This window comes from Brachyhypopomus gauderio, chromosome 7 (assembly GCF_052324685.1).
Source record: "Brachyhypopomus gauderio isolate BG-103 chromosome 7, BGAUD_0.2, whole genome shotgun sequence".
NCBI classification, from domain to species: Eukaryota; Metazoa; Chordata; class Actinopteri; order Gymnotiformes; family Hypopomidae; genus Brachyhypopomus; species Brachyhypopomus gauderio.
In genome coordinates this window covers 11,642,736-11,664,858 of record NC_135217.1, presented here as the reverse complement: position 1 = coordinate 11,664,858, position 22,123 = coordinate 11,642,736, and the positions used below count along the sequence as shown (strand labels likewise).

At 46.0% G+C, this 22,123-nt stretch overlaps 1 protein-coding gene and 1 long non-coding RNA gene across 14 annotated transcripts in view; one reads left to right on the top strand and one right to left on the bottom strand.

Annotated features, from left to right (window-relative positions):
• Window positions 1-22,123, bottom strand: part of mtmr4 (myotubularin related protein 4) — a 55,724-nt gene that overhangs the window by 30,148 nt on the left and 3,453 nt on the right. For 2 of the 11 annotated variants that reach the window (XM_077011702.1, XM_077011703.1), the window contains exon 1: window positions 8,932-9,117. In XM_077011702.1, the coding sequence (XP_076867817.1) occupies window positions 8,932-8,976 (45 nt within the window). In that variant the 5' untranslated portion in view covers window positions 8,977-9,117. Of the gene's footprint in view, window positions 1-8,931; window positions 9,119-14,470; window positions 14,581-15,848; window positions 15,986-16,231; window positions 16,359-19,835; window positions 19,951-22,123 lie in introns of those variants that run through there. The other 9 variants (XM_077011712.1, XM_077011705.1, XM_077011708.1 and 6 more) reach the window with 9 other exon arrangements.
• LOC143518870 (uncharacterized) lies at window positions 15,928-18,593 on the top strand. Of its 3 annotated transcripts, none has more exons than XR_013132293.1 (4): window positions 15,928-16,064; window positions 16,669-16,775; window positions 17,777-17,829; window positions 18,408-18,593. It is a non-coding gene; the product is annotated as an uncharacterized LOC143518870 (long non-coding RNA). The 3 variants fall into 3 exon arrangements; XR_013132294.1 differs by lacking the exon at window positions 15,928-16,064 and adding an exon at window positions 16,071-16,223; XR_013132292.1 differs by lacking the exon at window positions 15,928-16,064 and adding an exon at window positions 16,362-16,496.

Sequence of the window (22,123 nt, the reverse complement as noted above, 5' to 3'; positions counted from 1 at the left end):
CGAGGGCCTTGCGCGCTGGCGATTCACGAGGTCGTGCAAAGTCATGTTTGCCGGGTTCATACACCTATACAAGGTGGAATTAAAGCACTTGTATGTCACTTTCAAGGTCCATTTCAATATTTCCCAGCACGTTAAACTTCATCAAGTTAAATATTTATACATATACTCAAAATGATTCGATTTTTATTCACATTATTTAATGGTTGTTTATTTTCAAAACGCCCAATCTTAACGTCTTCATGTTCTCTCATGTTTTGACCTGGAATTACAAGAGGCTCGTATTTGTTAACATAATACAAGAGAACTGTTCAATCAGACAGATATTTGTTGTGAAACATAGTAGTTAGAATTTCAAGCATTTTCATGTACTTTAGCCTAAATTCTAGGGCTGCAGCCATCGAGCATTTCAGTAATCGAGTACTCTACTGAAAAATCGATTCGATTAATTGAGTAATCGGATAAAACAGAATTGCTTGGTTAAGGAGCAATTAAAAATACAAAAGAGAAAACAAGACATTTCACTTAATGACTGACCAATCGGTTTCCTTTTTTAGATAAGTTATATTTTTAAATTCACAATTGTAAATGCAAATAGAAATAAATACCACAAGTAAATAAATTAAATTCAATTACTTTCAACTTAGAATTTCTTGTATCAAAACTATATCAGTATCATATTCTTTCCTGCTAAAGTAACTGTTAAGGTAAAGTAGCTCAGCTATCTTTAATTTATTTATTGTTTATCGTCTTAACTCCACAGCGCTGTTTAGGGCTGAACGATTAATTGCATTTGCGATAATTTCGCGATTTTTAAAAACGCGATTGTCTAATCGCACAGGCTGCGATTTAAACTGGTCACGTGACTTGGGAGCGAGCCGAGCCGAGGACGAACGGAGCAAACCCGAGCAGGAGGCAGGGAGTTGGAGAAGTGAAGTTAACACAGCGCACTTTAAATTGTTGCACAATGGCTTCAGGCTCGACAGAAGCTGACACAACTGAAAGTCTAATACCAAAGAGGGGCAGCACATAAGTTGTGTGAAATTACTTTGGCTTTTAAAAAGATGCTGCTCAACGTCAGGTACCCTGCAAAACATGCCTTGCTACTGTTGCTACGACGCGAGGTAACACTACAAACCTTCAGCATTAAAAAAACACCACAAAGCCTCGTATGATATTTGTAAGGCTAAAATGCCAACGACCAGTGCTGCATCTTCAAATACGCCAAAGTGTTTCTCTGCGCTTATACAGCTTTTTAGTATGCGGTGAGCAGCGAAATACCGTAAAATCACGCATATAGGCGCAATAAGATTTAAAGCACAGATGAATTGCGAAAGCGCGAATAGCTTGACCGCGGTCCAGCACCGAGGGTTCACTGACCGAACCGTTTGAAAGTGTAACTCCTTATGGATGTAATTCGAAGCGGCACGCTGAAATAACTCGGGCAGTAACGGAGTTCATAGTGAAAGACATGATGCCCGGCTTCATGGCTTTGTTAAACACACTGGATATGCGCTACCAAATGCCCTCACGCACATATTTTAGCCATGTTGCTATACCTGCAGGGCCAACTCTCACGCATTGAGCGTCTTAGACTAAAAAATTAGTAGTTCGCTCTGGCGCCAACCACATGGCGATCGATCGATCACGATATAATAATACTTAAATTTAGTCCATTTTACACCCAGTGGCGGACTTAGCAATTTGGAGGCTCAAGGCGAATTTAGCTAGGGGGCCCATCAACATTAATATGCGAGAAATAAGTTCAGGTTCACACTACAAGATTTTAGGATGGTTTTTCAGTCGCCGACTGTTTTTGTAGATCGCCGACAGAAACTGGTCGGACGCAAATCGGGGATCATTCGGCGCTCGCTCAGTCGTGTAGTGTGAACTGCTGAAAGACGTTCGCCGAGTGGCCGCCAACTCATCGCAGACGACCGGCAGATATCTAGCATGTTTAATATCTAGCATGTTTCATATCTAGCCCAGTCGGCGACTGTGAGTCAACAGCAGCGTCTAGCTTCATACAACTTTACTACAAGACTGTGTTTAAGTTATTGTGACAGCACTGGAGAAATAGTGCGATTGACTATATATATGTTCACTGCAACGGAGAGATGAAATAATTCTGGCAATTTGGGACTATGGGGTGGTTAAACGGTAAAAAAATAATAATAATAACGAAAATGTGGAGTACATGTACGTTGTTTTTATTTTCTTCGTGGTGTTGCTGGTTCTCGCGAGTGTTTCATTTTCGTGTTCTCGTGTTTTTGGACGGCAGCCAGATGAGTCGGCGATTCCCCAGTCGTTTAATTCGTGAGCCCACGTCACCGATCAGTCATGTAGTGTGAAAGCCACAACAACTGAAAGACTTGCGATTACAGCACAACCAGTCGTGTAGTGCGAACGGCACAAAAACCTGATGACTGAAAAGTCGTGTAGTGTGAACCTGGCTTTAGCTAGACAAGGGGGCCCTACAGTGGGAGGGGCCCAAGGCAATTGCCTAGCAACGCCTCTATGCAAAGACCGCCTCTGTTTACACCCCCCCCCTCCCGCAACCCTGTATCTGAGCTGTATAAAAAAATGCCGAAACAGAGTTTCCTGAAGTGGAACAATGGGAAAAAAAATCGCGATTTTAAATCGCAATCGCAATTTATAGATAAAAAATTGCAATTAGATTATTTTCCAAAATCGTTCAGCCCTAGCGCTGTTACATAATGCCTGTATTAAGTTATTAAGAACTTGTCTCCGTTGTACTAAACTAGCCACACATTCGACAGTATTACAACTAAAGTGTTGCCCTCCATGTATGAAGACACTAAAGAAATTGTTTAAGATATTTTGTAGAATAGAGTTTAGTTTGTTAAAGCTCTATTTGTTCTATTATTTTGTACATGTAATTTATTTTATTATTTATTTAATGTTGCAGATTGCTGTTTTAATAGTGCACATTGCTGCTACTAAAAAAAGCCACTAGATAGCAGGTACCCTCTGTGACCTAATTTTTGTTATTATTTGTTTTTTGTTTTCCACTGTGAACAAGATTGTTACACTTATCTTATTTAAATTTGGTCATTAGTGCCTAATGTGGTGTATTACAGATCACTTGTATCACTTTGCATCACTTATATCAAACCCACCTTTTGAAATAAGATATTGTAAATTTGATTAGTCAAACCAATGACTGACCATAGACTAATCTAAAACTGGCATAGGCCTCTTTGCTGTAAATCGAGAATCGAATCGAATTGTGACCTTAAAATCGGAAATACAATCGAATCGAGGATTTAGTGAATCGTGACACCCCTAGTAATCAGAGTTTATTATTTTGATCAGTTAATAGATTAGTTATGGAAACTAGTTGCAGCCCTACCACTTCAACCCTGACCACGCAGACCCCCAATAGCCCAACTAACTATGGCAACAATCATGGCTTTTTCCAGCCAATCAGAGTTCATTTGACACCACTGCATCTCTCTCCATCTGTCACTGTCCCTGTCCCCCTCTCTCTCTCTCTGGTGGAGACTGGGACAACTGCTTGTGCCTGTGTAATTGCGTAAAGCAGCACAGATGTGCCAGGACACAGTGCTATTTCGATGAAGCTGTTATTTGGGGGTTGGTGAAGGGAAGAAGCAGGCTGAGGGTCCTGGAGAGAAGGTGCTACCTGCCTTCTGCCTGTGGCCCCTCCTTCCAACCACCCCTGACTCATCTGACGTTCTAGAGGATTCTTTCGTCGGCATGTCCCATCCAGGGGTGATAAATCAGAGCCGGGAACTGCCAGTGAGATGGTGGGGACGACGCACGAGATTTAATACCTGCCTCTCAGAGGTCCGGAATGGATCCTCGGAATGAATCTTCTATCCAATAACCGATCCATCAATGTACACATCCCCCACACAAACCCCACCACCACCACCTCCCCTGGCCCCTTTGCCACCTACTCCAGGTTCTTGGAGCACGTCAGGCTGATTCCCACTGCACACGCTGACCTTAGGCAGAGCGCAGTGGCATGTGGAAGGGTCTCTCCGATAGAGCAGGCTTCTGACAGACAGAAGGTTAATAACGAAGCCTTATTAAAAACACCAGCAGCAACAAAAACATAAACCAATAAACCCTGTACCCCTGAGAGGGGACGTGACATCAGAATAACTTTATTCCTAAGAGTGGCAGTGCAGCCTGGTGAAATACAGCATAACGAGAGAGCAAGCTTCAAGCAAACCATACGTAAGCCATACGCCCTCTGTAGCACACATGCACACAGCTTTGAGGGATGCACATGATCAAAAGAACACAAAGAACGATAGCACATTGTTAATGTGCGATTTAAGAGCTTTAAATCCTTAGTAGAGCTCACAGACAAGAAAGGTCTCAAGCATTACTTGGATATGGGATCAACAAGATTCTGGTAAGTACAGGAAATATAATAGAAAACAAGCAAAAAGTGGAACAAGACTATATTGAGTATTTAAATAAAAATAATAATAAAAGAGAAAACAATACAAGATTAGAGGCCTACACACACACACAATGAAGGTCACGGTGAAGGTCACATAGGCTGTTTCTTCCCCACCCCACACCACCCTGTTAGAGATGTAGCACCAGTGCTGCATCAGCCCCTGAATCGCTCCTGCTCAGCTGCAGACATGTTTAACCTTAAGCCAGAGAGAGAGAGAGAGAGAGAGAGAGAGAGAGAGAGAGAGAGAGAGAGAGAGAGAGAGAGAGAGAGAGAGAGAGAGAGAGAGAGAGAGAGAGAGAGAAGCAAACGGAAATGCACCCGACATCTGCTTCGCTCATCCTTGTGTCGTTATGTGCAGTTCTAGCAGCACGGCATCTGGCGGGCGATTTTTATTCGGAGGGGAAATGTTTACTTCGGGGTTGAGGTAGTGGGGTGAGCCGGAGGTCACGACACCTGGGATCTGTACGCATCGGTCAGCTCCCATCCAGCCGCTGGGACTGAGGCTTTTGACGGTCAGAGTGATATGGCAGACAGGTGAAGAGCTTTCTGACACTGTGCAGCAGAAAGCAACGAACATGATGGCCATGTCCCTCTCTCTGTGCTTGGCAATCTCAGCCTCACCGTCTCCACTCAGTCCTGCCCCCCCCCACACCCCACCACACACACACACACACACACACACACACACACACACACACACACACACACCCCCGAGAGGAGATGCAGTTGGTTTTGCTTCGTCACTCTCCGTCCTCGCTCTTAACTCTGTTCTTACTGAACAGACATTCCCTGCCAGGGAACAATATTTGCACACAATGTTTTGGGGGTGGATGTGCGGGAGGAGGGGGTTGTTTATGTATTTTTCTTGTGTCTCCCATAGCTCTGCCTAAATGGCCTAACGCAGCCGTTTCTGTACACCTGCTATGGGTGTGTGAGTGGATGTGTGTGAGAAGGGGCTTTGGGTGAGTAGCCACGCCACTGCTTTACATCACTAATGCTAAAGTTAGTTTTTTAATCCTTCTGGAGCAAAGCAGGACCCCCTTTACTTTCTGAGATTAATACTGTACGTATGGGGGAGGGGGAGGAACCGAGATTACTACTGTACGTATGGGGAAGGGGGACGAACAGACAGATTATGACTGTACGTATGGGGAGGAACCGAGAAATTATTACCGTACGTATGGGGGAGGAACCGAGGGATTATTACCGTACGTATGGGGGAGGGGGAGGAACCGAGGGATTATTACCGTACGTATGGGGGAGGGGGAGGAACCGAGGGATTATTACCGTACGTATGGGGGAGGGGGAGGAACCGAGGGATTATTACCGTACGTATGGGGGAGGAGGAGGAACCGAGGGATTATTACCGTACGTATGGGGGAGGGGGAGGAACCGAGAGATTATTACCGTACGTATGGGGGAGGGGGAGGTACAGACGGATTATTACCGTACGTATGGGGGAAGGGGAGCAACAGACAGATTATTACTGTACATATGGGGGAGGAGGAGGAACCGAGGGATTATTACTGTACGTATGGGGGAGGGGGAGGAACCGAGGGATTATTACTGTACGTATGGGGGAGGGGGAGGAACAGACGGATTATTACTGTACATATGGGGGAGGGGGAGGAAACGACGATGACGAGGGCAGTTGGCCCAGCAGGAGCACGGACACACGTTTGTTCACATGCAGCGGGTGCAGAGTCCTGTTGCTATGGAAACGGCCCTAAATTTCCAGGAGCCCTTTGCGTTCCCGGTCAGTGTGGAGTTTGTTTTCCTCCCCAGCTCCTTTGTGTCCTCCACCTCTATCCACCTAAAACGTTCTCCAGTGGGTGGGTGGGTTTCCACGGGAGGGCCAGCATGCCACCGGACGCCCTCGCTAGTAGCATCGGCATTGCCACTAGAGGATGACCTCACCCTGGTCAGAAGAGCAAGGTCAGGAGCACAGCCTGGCCGGGAGAACACAAGCCAAGAGGTGGAGAGGGAGAAGCACAGAAAGCACCGTAGCAGCTGTGTCATCCCCTGCTCTGCCCAGATTTTTGCAGTCAATATTTCAGAAGGCTCAGATGGGAGAGCGAAGTGCAATAGGTGCTTGGGCAACGTTTGATAAATCACCTGCACCGCCAGAACAGGACACATGGGGGAAGATCTAGTTCAGGGTGAAACTACTTCAAAAGGCACCCCCATCCCTCGGACACCGATTGATTCATTGATCTGCCAATCATTCAGTCACCTCAGTCTAAGCCAATGACATGCAATGCTCCACCCTCCCCCTCCAAGGAATTGAGAGATCGTTAACCAGTTTTCATTGACTTTCGCTTCTTCTTCCCCCCAATGTTGTCTTGATCGATTCCCGGCGTGGAGAACCACTGAGCTAAGAGAGAACACCACATGCGTTTGAATGGGACCATTGGCTTGCGATGACCAGTGGCTATGCTACCGTTTGGAAAACCAGCAGAGTGGTTTAGCTGGTTATTTCTCAGAGCTTCTCAGAGCAATGCCATTGGCCTACCACAATAATGTACACAAGCCTGTCCATGCAAATATAATGAATGGGCATCTTGGGGATAAGACTTCCATAGAGCCATGGCAAAGGCACCATGAGAAAGTCATAAGCCACTCCAGAATCAGTGAACATGTATTCACACACACACACAATAAGCTGTGAAAAACATTTCACAGGTTCACAGAGGAAAGCAGGGAGTCCTGTGCCTCAGGACTGCTGTAATGGCAGAATGGTGCTTGGGTCTGTGCTGGTGCTGCAGCTCTGTGGGAGATGGTGCCAGTTTACCCTCCGTGAGTGCCTCAACGTCCGCACAGCAGCAAGACCTGGACCACGCACAACAGGTTCCCCCGCCAACACAGAGACAGAAGAACGTGACCACTGGTGAGGAGGGCTGAGGGGGAGGGGGGCAGTCACGAACGAACCCCACACACACACACACACACACACAACAAAAACAGCTCCTGTTACTGGTCTGATTGGGTTAAGCGATTGCAAGATAGTGTAAGGGGATCAGAGATGGAAAATGGACTTCTGCCCATTCAATCGGGGCCCTTCGGTAGTCTCAATGGATTTCCCCGACGCTGTAGCAACAGGCAGCCGTAACAGCCAGCACACTGCCTCACAAACAACAGCCTCCACGACACACGCACACGCCCAGGAGAGACTCGCCAGCATGCATGTGAACCACAGCATGGCACCGTCCTGGACACGCTGCTTCAACAGGGCTTTACCCGACCTTCACATTTCCAAACCAATGAAATGTGATCACAGTGGCTCTGACGCCGACCCCACTCCTGCACTCCGATCTCAACAATCGATCGCTGGTGTGTTTGGCCAAATGCGCAAATCCGATCAGTTTAAAAATACCTCATGGAAAGACAAATCTGGTCTGAAACACTGCAACCTGATGTCTGTTAGGTCTGATCTCTCTCTGAGCTCTGGGGGAGTGGGCAGTACGATGAGAGAGTCAGACTTCAATAAAGCCATGTCTCAATTTGACAATGACAAACAAACAGCTAGCTTACTTTCTTTTCTTTCTGCATTTCATCGCTTCCCAGATTAAATCAGATTAAAAAGTCAATTTGTGAGAGATCTTGTCTAGATTGTAGAGAGTATTTGGGGGAGTGGCAATCATCACTGGCTTGTCACAAGGGAACACTCGTCAGCCAATCACAGCATGGCGCACGGTCACCTGTGGAAACTGACCACAGCCACTGGCTGGATTCATGAAAGGTGTTAGCCATCGGCTGCCTTCACTTTGTCAAATTAAACCTCACCCCATTCTCCCTCAGAGCTCAAAGTGAAAGCAGACTTAGGAGGAGTCCCAAACAGCAAGTAAACACTTCTCTGAGAGAGGAGAGAGACCGGGAGGGGTGTGGTGGGGGGTGTGTGGTGTTAAGAAGGCTCAGAAAAATGATTTCTAGAGATGAAAGGAGGTTCCCGAACACAAAGTGGAAAGAAAAACAAAAAGAAAAAAACACAGAAGAACAGAAAACAAAGAAAAGCAAAAGGAAGTCAGTATGCTTTGAGACACACAAGGTTAACGTTCGACACATCTTAAAGACTGTTATTACGGCTACGGGCAGAGCGTGTTAGGCTGGACCAGCACACGGCCGGACCTCTCATCTCTGCTCCAGTAACCTAGAGAACCAGCACAGGAGCAGAACAAAGAACAAGGAGCAGACCGTCTCCCTCACTGGGAGCTGGGTGTTATACGCAACTCCTGTCAGAGTGGCGTCCTCCTTAGTTTAGAGTGAAGAGCAGCCTCTCTCTCTCTCAGTATCTCTCCCCCCGGTCGCGCTCGCTCTCCCGGTCTCTCTCTCCCTCTCGTTCATGTGATGATGTATCTGTGATTCTCTCTTCTCTCCCATCACTCACAGTAACACACATACGGCTGCGGTGGCTGCCTTTCTCAAAACACAGACATGCGCGCGCTCACACACACACACACACACACACGTGCGGGACTTACGAAGCAGTTGAGCATAGAGCAGGAGATGCGGGCTGCCAGACTCATGGCGAGAGGGGGTAGGGCTCGGTCGCCTTGGAGACACGCACTCGGACGAGCAGCACAACCGCGGCGACGCCGACAGGAGCCGGTACAACCATCCTTCCCTCGGCAGAGGCTCCGGCGTCTCTGACCCCTCCACACACACACACACACACACACACACGCGCGCGCGTGCGCACGCTGCAGACACACCCCAACCCCCCTCCCCTGCCTCGCACGCGCAGAGGGGTCTCAGCTCTAGCGGCAGAAAGGTAGACACCGGTACTCCTCGAAAAAGCCAGAGTCCTAACGGAGAGCGGTAAAGGAGGAGGAGAGGCAGATTTACCCTGAACACACAGAGAGAGAGAGAGAGAGAGAGAGAGAGAGAGAGAGAGAGAGAGAGAGAGAGAGAGAGAGAGAGAGAGAGAGAGAGAGAGAGAGAGAGAGCGCGCAAAGGGAAAAAAAAGAAAAGAAAAAAAGCACAGGGTATTGCCTGCCGCTAAGCCCCGCCCACAGCGATTGCATTCTTCACTAACGTGCGTCCTCCTTCACCCCCCCCCCTCCTCCTCAGCAACTGTGCCGGGCGGCTACAAGAACACTGCAGCTAGGGCCCGGTTGCCCACCACACACACCTGGGCACACAACCCTTTTGAAGGACAATTTTATCTCAGCTTAAACGCGATGCTCATTTTCAACAGTGGCTAGTGCTTGTCCCTTACAATGATTCCCCATTGGAATCACACGGTCATACACTCTTGTCCACGCATGCGCGCGCACACACACACACACCTCTGAGTCTTGCAGTAAGATGCGCCGTCCTCTCTGCTGAACGGCAGGAGGGAGGAAGAGGAGGAGGGGGGGGGGGGGGGGGGGGGGGGAATGCATCATCACAGTCACGATGGTCAAGAGAGGCAAGGAATAAAAAAGGAGAGGGAGAGGAAGGAAGGAGCCATCCAGCCAGAGGGAGCGCACGAGAGCACAGTGCACCAATGACACAGCAATCTCACCAGCTCCCCCCCCCCAGGAGGAGCGCCACTCTACACAGCCTCGCTGAACACACTGCTCGCTCTCTCAACAAGAACATGTCTCCACCCACAGAGCTGTGTGCTCCCTGCGCTAGAAGCCCCCCCCCCCCCCCCCCCCGTTCCCAGGTTCAAATATCCACACCCACTGGGTGTGCACCAGAACATTTTACCCCATTGAGAACTGCAAGGACAAAAAATAAATACCAAAGAGTTTTAGCAGGTCCGCCCCTTACGCAGCCTCGTCAACGGAAATTAAACGATGATCTGTGGTAATTAACCATATGCTGCAGACGTGATCGTGACTAAACTATTCCGAAAAGACACTTATTGCTACTTTAAATAGAGGAGACCAGAAGCTGGGAGCATCAATAATGAACAATAGGCAGTTAGAGTGTGTTAGGAGAGTGTGTGTGGAAGGGGGAGTGATAGACTGAGTGAAAAGGGGAGTGATTGGTGCCGAGCTGCTCCTCATGTGTCCCGCAGACTTAGTGTCTATTTTAGGAAAGGAGGACACAGTGATTCCACCTCACTGTGGATCAACTTCACACACACACACACACACACCTCCCCCCCTCAGAACAGGTGGCCATGCCCATACATCCCACCCCAACCCCACACACGAAAGATAGACGGTGCTCCAGGACACTACACACCAAAACTACAAAGAGCCAAAACAGGCCCCAGCCGCACCCCACCCACCCCACACTCGCAAGCAGCCAGCACCCCCAACACACTCACTGCTGTGTCCAGGGCTCAGGATGTGGGCCTGATGGGTTTCCACACGTGTACAAGCGGGCAGTGGGTCACCATGGGGATGACCACAGGCTGCCCCAACATGGTTGCAGTTACCGAGGAAGTGTTCTACCCGTGAGCCTGGGCAAGGTGGGCTGATGTGGGGGGTTGATGTGGGGGGGGGGGTCAAATGGCACAGACAGATTTACATGCAATTATATGGCCATTCAGAGAGAATATGGCAGCTAAGAGCAGTTGTGTGAGGAGGATTCTTTTCCATGATCTTGCATCATTGTGACACTGGAGAGGAAACTTATTAAATTAATTAAAATTAAATTAAATTAATAAGATAAATAAGTGGGCAAGTCACTGTGTGACTAGAACAATAGGACCCTCTCCCTCACACACACACACACCTGCGTCTTGCATGCACACAGCACAGTTCTTTACATGCAGGCGGCGTGAAGCGAGACCATTACGTGCTTGGGGGCGGAGTCTGCCATGCCGCCCAACACCCCAAATAAGCCACCCAGCACCGCAGGACCAATGAGCTCGCTGTCCTCTTTTCAAGAGCTGGAATGTTCCGGAGAGGCTTGGTGTACAGTGCAGGAGTGAGAGGCAAAAAGCAAAAAGTCCCATTGTTTTAGTCAGAGGGAGCAGACGGCAAGGGGGTGTGTGTGTGTGTGTGTGTGTGTGTGTGTGTGTGAGAGAGAGTGAGAGAGCGCGCGAGAGAAAGGACGCGAGTATATATACATACACTTTCTGTCAAGGGTTGGCAAAGGGATATATGCACACATATGGTGAGAGCATAAATGGGTCGCTTAGCCACTTAGTGGAGCAAAGCTGCATTTGCAGAGGGTATTATTATTATTATTATTAATAATAAGGTAAATGGACGCTCATATAATGATATTACTGTACTGGCTTCATATTTGCTCTGTAGGTCCTGACAAGGATTTGGTTAAAATACGTACAGTACTAGTATAATTATTTTAATTAAGATGCCTCAAGTTGAGCCTAACTGTACAGGACAAACATACCTCTACACAAGTGTTGGGACTAACATTAATCCTAGCTAGCATCTCGATGGATGAGTAGTGGATCTGTATTTACAGGATACTGAACTATACTGGGAATTTCCTAAACAAGGTCCAAGGATCCCAACTATGCGAATAAGGTGGGATGAGAGATGGATCCATCAAATTGGTATATATAGACAGTCTAAAAGACGTAAAAAAAAAATGGAAGAAAGAAATTGCGCCTTTTCACAGATTGTTTCTCATTCAATAACACTGCCAAGTATTACTGTTTAATTAATATATATATATATATATATATATATATATATATATATATATATATATATATATATATATATATATATATAATTTAATTTTAGGCCTTGAATTAGGTTGACACGGTTCTCTCCTAGACTGACAGCTGTCACCCTGTGTCCACGGTCCTAGCTGGTGAATTGTGACCCACAGAAGTGCCTGGAACTGAGTAACTATATGGTTTACCCAGCATGCCAAGTGTTGGGAGGTGGGGGAAGTCCTTAAGCAGCATGACATCATAACAGGGACTGTCAGGTGTGGAGCTCAGTGGAGCTGTTGCTTAAAACTTTTAAACATCCATAAAAGGTGGCATCTCGGGGACTGGATGTGGCTTGGAAAGGTGGAACGCTGTAAACTACCACTGCTTTCAGTATCCCGACGGCTGAACGTGAAACATACAGGCAGGAATCAAGCAACCCTGAAAGTGCCCCCAGCCGACAGACTGTAAAAGGGTTTGGGTGGGAGGTATAGGGGGCGTGTTTATACAAAGGAGACATGCTCCGGGTTCACGACAGACTGTAAAAGGGTTTGGGTGGGAAGTATAGGGGGCGTGTTTATACAAAGGAGACATGCCCCGGGTTCACTGCAGGCCTGATCGAAGATCTCAGATTTACACTCAGCTGTGAATCGCACCTCACATTTACTGCAAGGCTGCATTTTCAGAAGTCGCTCTTGTGGTCTTATTACCACAAGAGGGCACTGTATCATGCTAAAGCTCAAGGTTCAGCAGCCCCAGTCCGGTTTCTCCTCACCTTCACCCTGGCCTGAAAACACAGTGCTGATCCCAGATCTGCGAAGAGTGACAGAATTATGGAAAGAGGCCCCAGAAATGCCTTACACCTACGGGCTTTTCATTAAACTGGATTCTACTTGCGCTTGACTGGGCACAGACCTGTCCTCACCTAGAGGGGCCTCATCTGGTTCCACTTTTGCAATCCCTGCCTTTGTCACCATTTGTTTTTATTTATTTAATGGGAGGTGTCAAGGGAGGGCGCTAGGAAACCGCACCTCGCTCGGCCGTGGCCAATGGGGCATTCGTGAGCATCTAAAGAGCGAACGCCACCTCCCCTTCCCCACGCCCATACGACAAAGGCTTCCCAACATTGCTCTCTACGTTAGTGCCGTTTTATGAGCAAGCCCAAAATCTGCCCAAACGTTCTCGCAGGAGGACACGTGTGGGGCCAGCGTGACTGCACGTTAAACCCCACAATTAAAACCTCCAATCCCGTCCCCCTCACACCTAAAATGCTGGGAAATGTACTCTAAACCACGGGGCTGTGCTGACCCATCCCTCTTGAGTAATGTTGCAATAAACACCACATATTTTCATGTTGCTTTTCTGTGTTGCTTCACTGACGGTACTGATGGGTCCTCGTGTCCTGAGGGCCAGGCACGCTGCCAGGACATGCCAACAGCTCAAAGCCCACGTAGGCTGCAGACAGGGGGGGGGGGGGGGGGTGTTGGACACGACCCCTCCGTGCCCTGAAGTACAACAGAGCACAACCAAACACACCCGCGGGAAGACACACATGGCCCAAGCCCCAAATCACAAGCTTCAAACATCATGAGGATGAACTAAAAGTGGAAAGCTGATTGGGAGACTGCCAAGTTTTGCTGGGAGGACCGAGGTGATGCAAGGTTTATCCTCAACACAGTTTCAACGTTTGTGCGGGGAAAACAGAAAAAAGGGGAAGAGTGAGAAATACGACTCTCTACCTTCTTTTTGGAGCATTTGGAGTTTCTGCTATAGAATGTGTTCTTTATCTATTACTTAATCTATTAGCAATCTATTCATTTGAAAAGCACTGTTTAAGTGTGAAGAGATGATTGGTCCACAGTATCGGCCAATAGCAGTGTATATAGGGACAGGGCAGGAAGCTGGGAAGAGGCTCAGACTCAGTTAAATGCAGTGCAGCTGGCTAAGCGCTCGCTGTATCCCTGCTGGCTATTCAGATGGCTGCTGTTCCAACTGTAATGATCAGTCGTGTTAGAATTAAAAGCAGGTCAATGCAGGACCTGGGGTGAGCACAGGAGAGCCAAAGGTCATTCATGTCTCCTCGTGGAAACTTGGAGAAGTTCTGAACCATTTACTAAGTGGCAAATGCAGTGTGGTTTGGTAGACTGGGTTTAAACATGATCGTAGTACTGGATTACAGACAGAGGATTTCTCACCTAAGAAACCAATGCAAGACAAGCCTTTATCTGCCAAAATCTGCCTCGAGTGTGTAAACTCTCGACAGACTGTAGTAATAAGACGCCTTTCGATTTCCACATGTGCAGTGCAGGCTTGTAAGTCCACCCTGTCATCATGAACCCCAAACAATGCTCATGCTCGCAAACATTCACTTCAGACACAACAGTGCCTTGTGGGAACACATACCACTCCAGAAAGCACAACAGACACGCCCACTCGCACCCACGGTCTCCTACCATGTTGGCGGCAGATGTCGTGTTGGATAGGTCTTGGCTCAGGCTCCTCCCTGTTCCTCCTCACTCCGCCTCCTCCGTCCCAGGTTCCTGTGGTGCTGCTGTGATACCTGCTAAACACAGCAGATGGTGAGCAAGGAGTCCCCTTGCAGGTCTTCCACTATGCAGGACTGAATACTACTGTACAGTCCCTGGTTTGGGCCCAAGCACGTTTAGTTGGAAGCCCGAATGGTAAAAATTCCCAAATGCTCTGAAACACACACACACACACACACACACACACACACACACACACTTCTTTCTATACACCAGGTGTGCTTCAACAGAATAAAGGAACATGAACCAAAAGCACCAAAAATAGAGGCTGGTGCCAAAAAACAAAACATGCTGGCATCATGTGATTTCTTTATTTATTCTTTATGATGCATTTCCCCCTAACAGGGATCCCACTTCCTAGGCAGTGATAAGCCAAGCCTGAAAGCTCAGTGTCCAGAACCTACACTCATTTTCCACTGCAAATGTGAGACCATCATGTTCAAACTCTACTGTGTAACAAACATGACCAAACAAAATCCACAGATCAGCATTAATGGCCCACTTCTGCCAAAACACTGCATTACTTTGACTTGTGGGAGCCACGCGGGTTCATCAAAACCTCGACTCTCTACAGCGCACACTGGCAGGAATGCGAGGTATTTAGTCATTTATCTGCTTACTGAAGACTTCGCCCGTAAAAAGAGGGCAAATGTTAGCTTCGGCAGCATGCTTGTTCGAGGTGTTATGAAATCACACACGGACAGACACACTCACTCGGAGTCAACACACAGAGCCAGTAAATGCCAAAACACAACAGAACTAAACGCGTGTTTAGTCCGTTCAGCACGGCGCGGACACCAAGTCACGTCGACGTGCACGTTCACGTTCCTCAACACCGACACGCGAGGTCTGTGCTGTCAGTGTTCGAGCTTCGAGCACTTCTTGTAAATCTCGGCTGCGCGAGGCACTGGCGAAGCGCGTTAAAACTTCGCCAAGGGGGAGTGTTCTGGGGAAAGTTATGAAACAGTTCTCATAAATGTTCTAGAGTCGGTGCGAAGACCTCGGACAGTCCGCAATTAGACCAAAACAGCAAATAAATGTTTCTGAAGATTCCCCTCCTGCTACGTCTCTTCCTCTAAACTTATCTTTGCACTGATGCTTTTATTTAAATATCAAATCCGTTTGTCAGACACACTTAATTAAAATAGAACGGAACTGTAAAACATAAGCCGGAGAATAACCAAAGTCACTTCGTTCATTGAAATTAATCCGTGCACTTTTCAGACACTTCAGAAAGCGAAAATGTATTCTGTGCTAACGCAACAAAATATCGAAGGCGCTCTACCTGCCACTTGAATAAATTTCGACAAATCTGGTCTTGACTTTGTTAATCCGTTTATTTTGCAGGCCTGTGTAGAGGCTGAAGTGGTGCATCCCTGGCAGTGGTGCCAGCGCGTCCACCAGCGGTGCGGGGAAGGTGCGGGGTTTGGCGCGCGCGCTCCGGTGTCCCCCTGCACGACGGCGCGCACGTGACCGCACGTGACCACCCAACAGACACGGCGTCAGTACCAACCCCTCACCACAACTACACCAACTACGCGACTTGCCTCCGCTCTTTTACTGGGACACCCAGGATTTGGTAGAAACTAACCAGCAGTTAAGGAAGAGGCGCGAGACGGCGTTTAGGGTTCTCGCTAAAAGAGTTCATTCATTAGTTGAGGTACCTACCCAGAGAGAGTTATCCCCTTACAAACAAGCAGTATAGCGACCGCCAAGGTCGATGGCTCGGGTGTAAACACGCCGAAACTTTTAAAAGGAAAAGGGAAACTTCACGCTCCGCCAGCGCCAACGTCAGTAGCCTTTAAAACAATGCGAAAGGAAATTCTAGCACATGACTGAACTTCCTCGCGTGGCCCAATCGCTCCTGATCCTATCAGCACACGAGAACACGTCTACAGCGCAGTGCCCTCAAGTGCTCAAGCACCTTTAACGTGTATTTCGTTTTCCTTTTTACAATCAGTTTTATTAGCCTTTGTCCTAGTGCAAATAAACATGCATGAAGCACTTGGCTACGTAAAATACCGTTGACATTCAATAACCATAATTTCAGACGTAAATAAAACTGTCCAGTGGCAAATATATAATGACTAACATTTGTCCTATAGTGCAGCTCATACGAGATGAATCAAACAGCCTTCAAGTCCTGAGGTGAAGCAACGCACGCGCCGTGGAGCGACGTCACCAGGAGGACTCATACACTTGGGTGACTGAGGTACAGAACTGTAATATTGATCCTTAGCGGTCAATTTCTTTAACAGCTTAATCAATCAATTGCTAAAATATCACATGGCAAGATATAGTATTTATGCGTGTTAAAGCATTATTTCATTTTATTCGAATACAACAATTATATGCCAAGGTATTTTAGTTTGATAAGGTCCTTCAAAATAAAGGAGAAATATTCTATATACACACCAACCGGATATATTCTCCCAGATACCTACAGAGTAGTAGGCAGAGGTGTTCTGTCAAAATGGCCACCAGTTCAGTGACCAGAAACATTTACTAGTTTGATTACAAACCCAATATTTACATTAAAGAAACTGGATGGCTACAAGTCACTCGATGCATACAACTCACTGCGGTCATTAAAAATGTCAGATATTACATAACATCCAGAAACACAACCAAAAAGAGGAGGGTTGGGGAGTAGTACTGACTGCACGTGGTTAAGAATCTGGTAGCTGGGGTAAATAATCAGGTCTCCAAATCTGTAAACGTAACCTTATCTACAGCAGAACTAACAAAGCCAAAACTATCAATTAGATGTTAAATGTAATGCTAACACGTTAGTGCTAACTAGCTATAAAGTTAACTCCGTACTAAGTGAACAATGACTCTGGCCCTAGTACACTGAAACAGTAAAGATTTACATCTTAGATAAACACTTAGGTGCAAGCATGCAAAACTCGAAAGGATCAAAGGAGATTCGGAGAAGCAGAGTAGTGACTATGTGGTTTAGTGGTGGCTATGGTAACAGAGTCAAGAGAGTCAGGTCTCCTGAATATGATTCTAATGTGCCTAATCAATAACTAGTAACTACTGAGAACAGATGATAATCAAACCTACCATTGCAACATTATGATTAAGATTCTGCCATCACTGCCATTTATTTTGAAGGACATCAAAATTCCTGCATGCCTGTCTTTACATTGTGCTTTTGAGACATACATTCAATGTCTTGACATTGTCTTTTTTTTTTTTTTTTTTTAGGAAAATAATCCAATATCCATGAGTGGGAATATCCATATCCATGAATGGCAAAAGTATGTGAACCTTTACTTTCAATATCTGGTGTGACCACCTTGTACAGCAATAACTGCAACTTAACGTTTCCTGCCATTGTTGATTAGTCCTTCACAATGGCTTGGAGGAATTTTAGCCCATTCCTTTGTACCAAACAGCTTCAACTGAGTACTAACATAACTGAGTTGTTAGTAAGTTTCCTCCCTTGGATATGGCTTGTTTCAGGTCCTCCCACAACATTTCATTTGGACTAAATTCATGACTTGGCCATTCCAAAACCTTAGTTATATTCTTCTTTAACCATTTGTTCGTAGGACTTGTGCGCTTGAGGTTGTTGACTTGCTGCATGACCAACATTCTCGTAAGATTTAGCTCACAGATCCTGGCATTTTCCTTTAGAATTTGATGGTATAATTCAGAATTCATTCTTCCACCGATGATGATCTGCTTAACACTTAAACTAATCGTACACCAATAAGACGTACCCGTGTCTGTGTTTCTAAAGTATTTATGAGTGATTAAATACAAAAGTGTAGAAAAGACCAAGTAACAGTTGGTGTCTGGATAATCACAACAACCCCTGTCTCATTCTTCCCAGGTTGAAAGCCAGAAAACATCTGTTAAATTGCAGAAGTGACATTTAGAAGCAATAATGAAATATTTTCCTGTCAGATTTTGTTGCAATAAATTACCAGTACAGTTCTGTCCTGCTTAAGGTAAATCTATAGTTTTATTTGCAATAAACCATGTTGTGCTGTATTTAATTAATTGTTATTTAATACATTTTTACAAAGTTTGTTTCCACAGTTTTTATTTCACAAATGTTTTTTAAACAAAATATTTACTTCAAAATTAGAACAATCAATATTTTAACAGCCAATATTGTCAATTTTGCAGTAAATAGAATTTAAATGTCTAATATTGGCCAGCTAAATCCAAAATCCTGAACATGCATGTCACTTGGATTGTTATGGTAATTATCACCAGTTATGCAGCTCACATTTCTGATGCTGATGTTTAATAATTTTACAATGTGATCATTTATATTGTGTACCGTCATGACTATATTAGCAGGCTATTGTTAATATTGCGATTTTCAGAAATAATGGCCAAAAATGCTCAGTTATACACAATTTCTATCACTAAACCAGAAGTTCAAAGACAAAATTAACAAAATGACTGTGTTCTTGTTTTATGCACAAGATGAATAGAGCAGATCGAATGTTCTTTACAGGTAAATTTATTTCTTGTGAAAAAGAATCAATTCAATTTAGAATTCTTGCCATCAACAAATAAATAGTTACTAGTAAAGATGCAATTCTTGATAAAGAAATTAAATCCGTATATCAAAAATAAAACGACATCACAAAATGAATTCTGGATTTCAAGATCTACATTTCTTATTCCAATATCAAGAATGACATGTTTACAAGAATTAATTCAGTTTTGATAATTATTTTTGACAAGTTCAATGATATATAAATAAACATGTAAAATGCCTAGTTAAATCTAACCATTAGTGGCTTACAGTCTCTGTGTGGGAGTGCCTTCAACAGTCCATCATGATGTGCCACCACAATGGGCAGAGAACGAAGCCCCGGCACATTACCAACACAACTGAAGAGTACGATGCATTCAGAGTTGACCAAAGCTTCCATGCTCCTAGTTCTCACTCTCCTCATGATTCGTGCAAGAACCAAGGGGACTGTTTGGGGGGACTTCAAATCTGCAACGGTATGTACTGATAATTAAGGCCCAATGCATATAATCCCAACCTTTCCAGCTGTAGTATTCAATCAGCTGGATAGTATACTAGCCCTATACCTAACCAGCTAAAATAAACGGGCAGTCTAGACAATACCTTAGCTTCTGTAATGGTACACACACACACACACACACACACACACTTCAACCGAACTGCAAACTTCTACCATGGAAATCCATTTCAGCAAGACACCACCAACAAATGAAACCAACAGTGAAATGCTTTCTGAGAATGCCACTACTTTTCTGTGCACTTTCCTACCTGAGCAAAGAGTGTGTAAGGGGAAGAGTTGACGAGGAAAGTCTGAGCAAATTTTCCACTCTTGGATTAAAGTGCATTAGTAGTCTGCCTCCAAAGCGCTAGTAAGCTCACTCCTCCTCCTCTGGCCACTCCCACTAACCCCAACTGTGCTGGTGACTGACTGACCGACTAACACACACACACACACACACACACACACACACACACACACACACACACTCTGTTTCTTCATTATTACAATTTCCACCCTCCTCTCCTGCAAGCTCTTACTTTTCAACCACGTTTCAGGAGGATGTGCTTCAAAGATTTCCTTTCCCCCCAAGCAAAGAGTTCCATTAAAACACTCTGCAAGTCACATGAACAAACATATTCAAGTCAGTTGTCAGAACACCAACCCAGCCTCCCCCTGTGGCCACGCAAATGGCACACGCTGGCCTTCCACTGCTGGCTTCTCTAGGAGCACGTCCTCTCCCCACACAGCTTGGCTCGCATTCCCTCGCTCACGCCCACTACAGTGCATGGCATGCTTTGACGGGCCCGGCCCCCAGACGACCGCACACCTATATTGTTCTGACAGGTAGGTCAAACCGCAGGTGACCACGAATGCAGCAAACACAGGCACCCGTGCCTCAGTTGAGCAACAACCACCACCCAAGTCCCATGACCACCCCCTCCCGACCTGCTGGGGCCTGCATGGCACATGCTCACGGATGAGTCCCTCCACCCCAACCACCCGTGTCGGCACCCAACTCTCAGCCACAGTGGCCCAGGTCGCTGGGGGCGATGCAGCCCGCAGCAGAGTCACCATGCGGGCATCACTCGACAGGTTAATGAGGCTCCATCTCCCTTTAAGGTACCTCATTCAAGCCTTACAGGCCAATCGCTTAAAGAACCGGGCCGTGTGGATGGGTTAGGGATGCGTCTTGGGCTACTGAGCAACAGAGGGAGGGAGGTTCAAAAGCCTACGTGAGTGACGAGCCAGCTGTTACGTAAACAGAAAAAAAAAAAATGTGCAAGATTGTGCTTGGAGGGCCTCATTCATACACACTTCGAAAGTATTTGGTTTTTTTTTTTTTTTTTTTTTTGAACACCTCAAGGATACCTAGAGGAGTATACCATTAGGAACGCTTTCTCAGTTCAAATGAGGATCTTCACCAGAAGACATTCTTGCTAGAATACACACATTGGCTCTGAAAAATGGCATGTGCCTTCGGGGTTATTCTCGACTCACAGCGTGGGTGTGGTCTCACTCCTGTTTATAAGTAGTAGCTATGGTGCTAGCAAATACGGGCGGGATTTCAGTAGTCTCACTAACACATACCTCGAGTTCCATGTCTGAACTGAATATAGTATTTGGATGTTTACGAGCAGGAAGTCCAGTCTAATATTTCTGACCTTCCACCGAACTAGCTACCCATCTACCCAAGTGTTTGAGTCATGATAAAAGCACAGATTAATATTTTAATGAATTTGGGTCAATTTAAAAGATGGCAGATTCAGTGTCCATGTTTATGGTTCCTGATTTATTAGTTGTACTTAATGAATGTTCCAGTTGGTTAGGTTAAAAGGTTCATTTATCATGCATGACCCAAAGCTGTCTTTACACCACAGGAAATTGTCTTCAGGGAAACCCTTCACCAAAGACGTATGCATCACTTCCTCATTTTTCCAAACCACCTGTAACATGCAACATGGCTATGATCTAAGAAGAAAGTAAAACAAGTACCACCACCACCGCAGCCTCAAGTCTTTCTGCAGAAATGGTTGTGACATTGCATCACCTGCATGTAGGACACTAGAAATTTAGTAATATGCAGGATTTTGAAATTCTGTCACTGATCAACCCATAGTTGGACATGGGGGTCACTTTGCACAAACAATAATAAGATGCTATAAAAGATTACACATTAAACAACTCAGGGAGATCTAATTTTATTATTTATCTACGGATCAGCCACTTGACGCTGATCTTCCAATACGCCTCCAGCACACTGGTAAAGGAGGAGTGCCCTTCGAGCTTTGGCAGCGTGCTTGTTAATAGCAAAGCGTGGCCTTATTTGACTTCCTCGAGTGATTGCAAGGCACTCCTGTTCGAGCGCACTGTGGTTCGGTACCGTGTCTCACTGCAAACACGTCGACCGGCTAACTTTCACTTCTCCATGCTGGGGAGTTCCACTTCTGCAAGGCTCTGAACCAGGCGCTGGTGAGATGGGCTGAATGGTCACCCTACACTCCTCAACAGGGGTGTGGGCCAGGGGTCAAAAAACAGGGTCCCATGGACAGTCTAA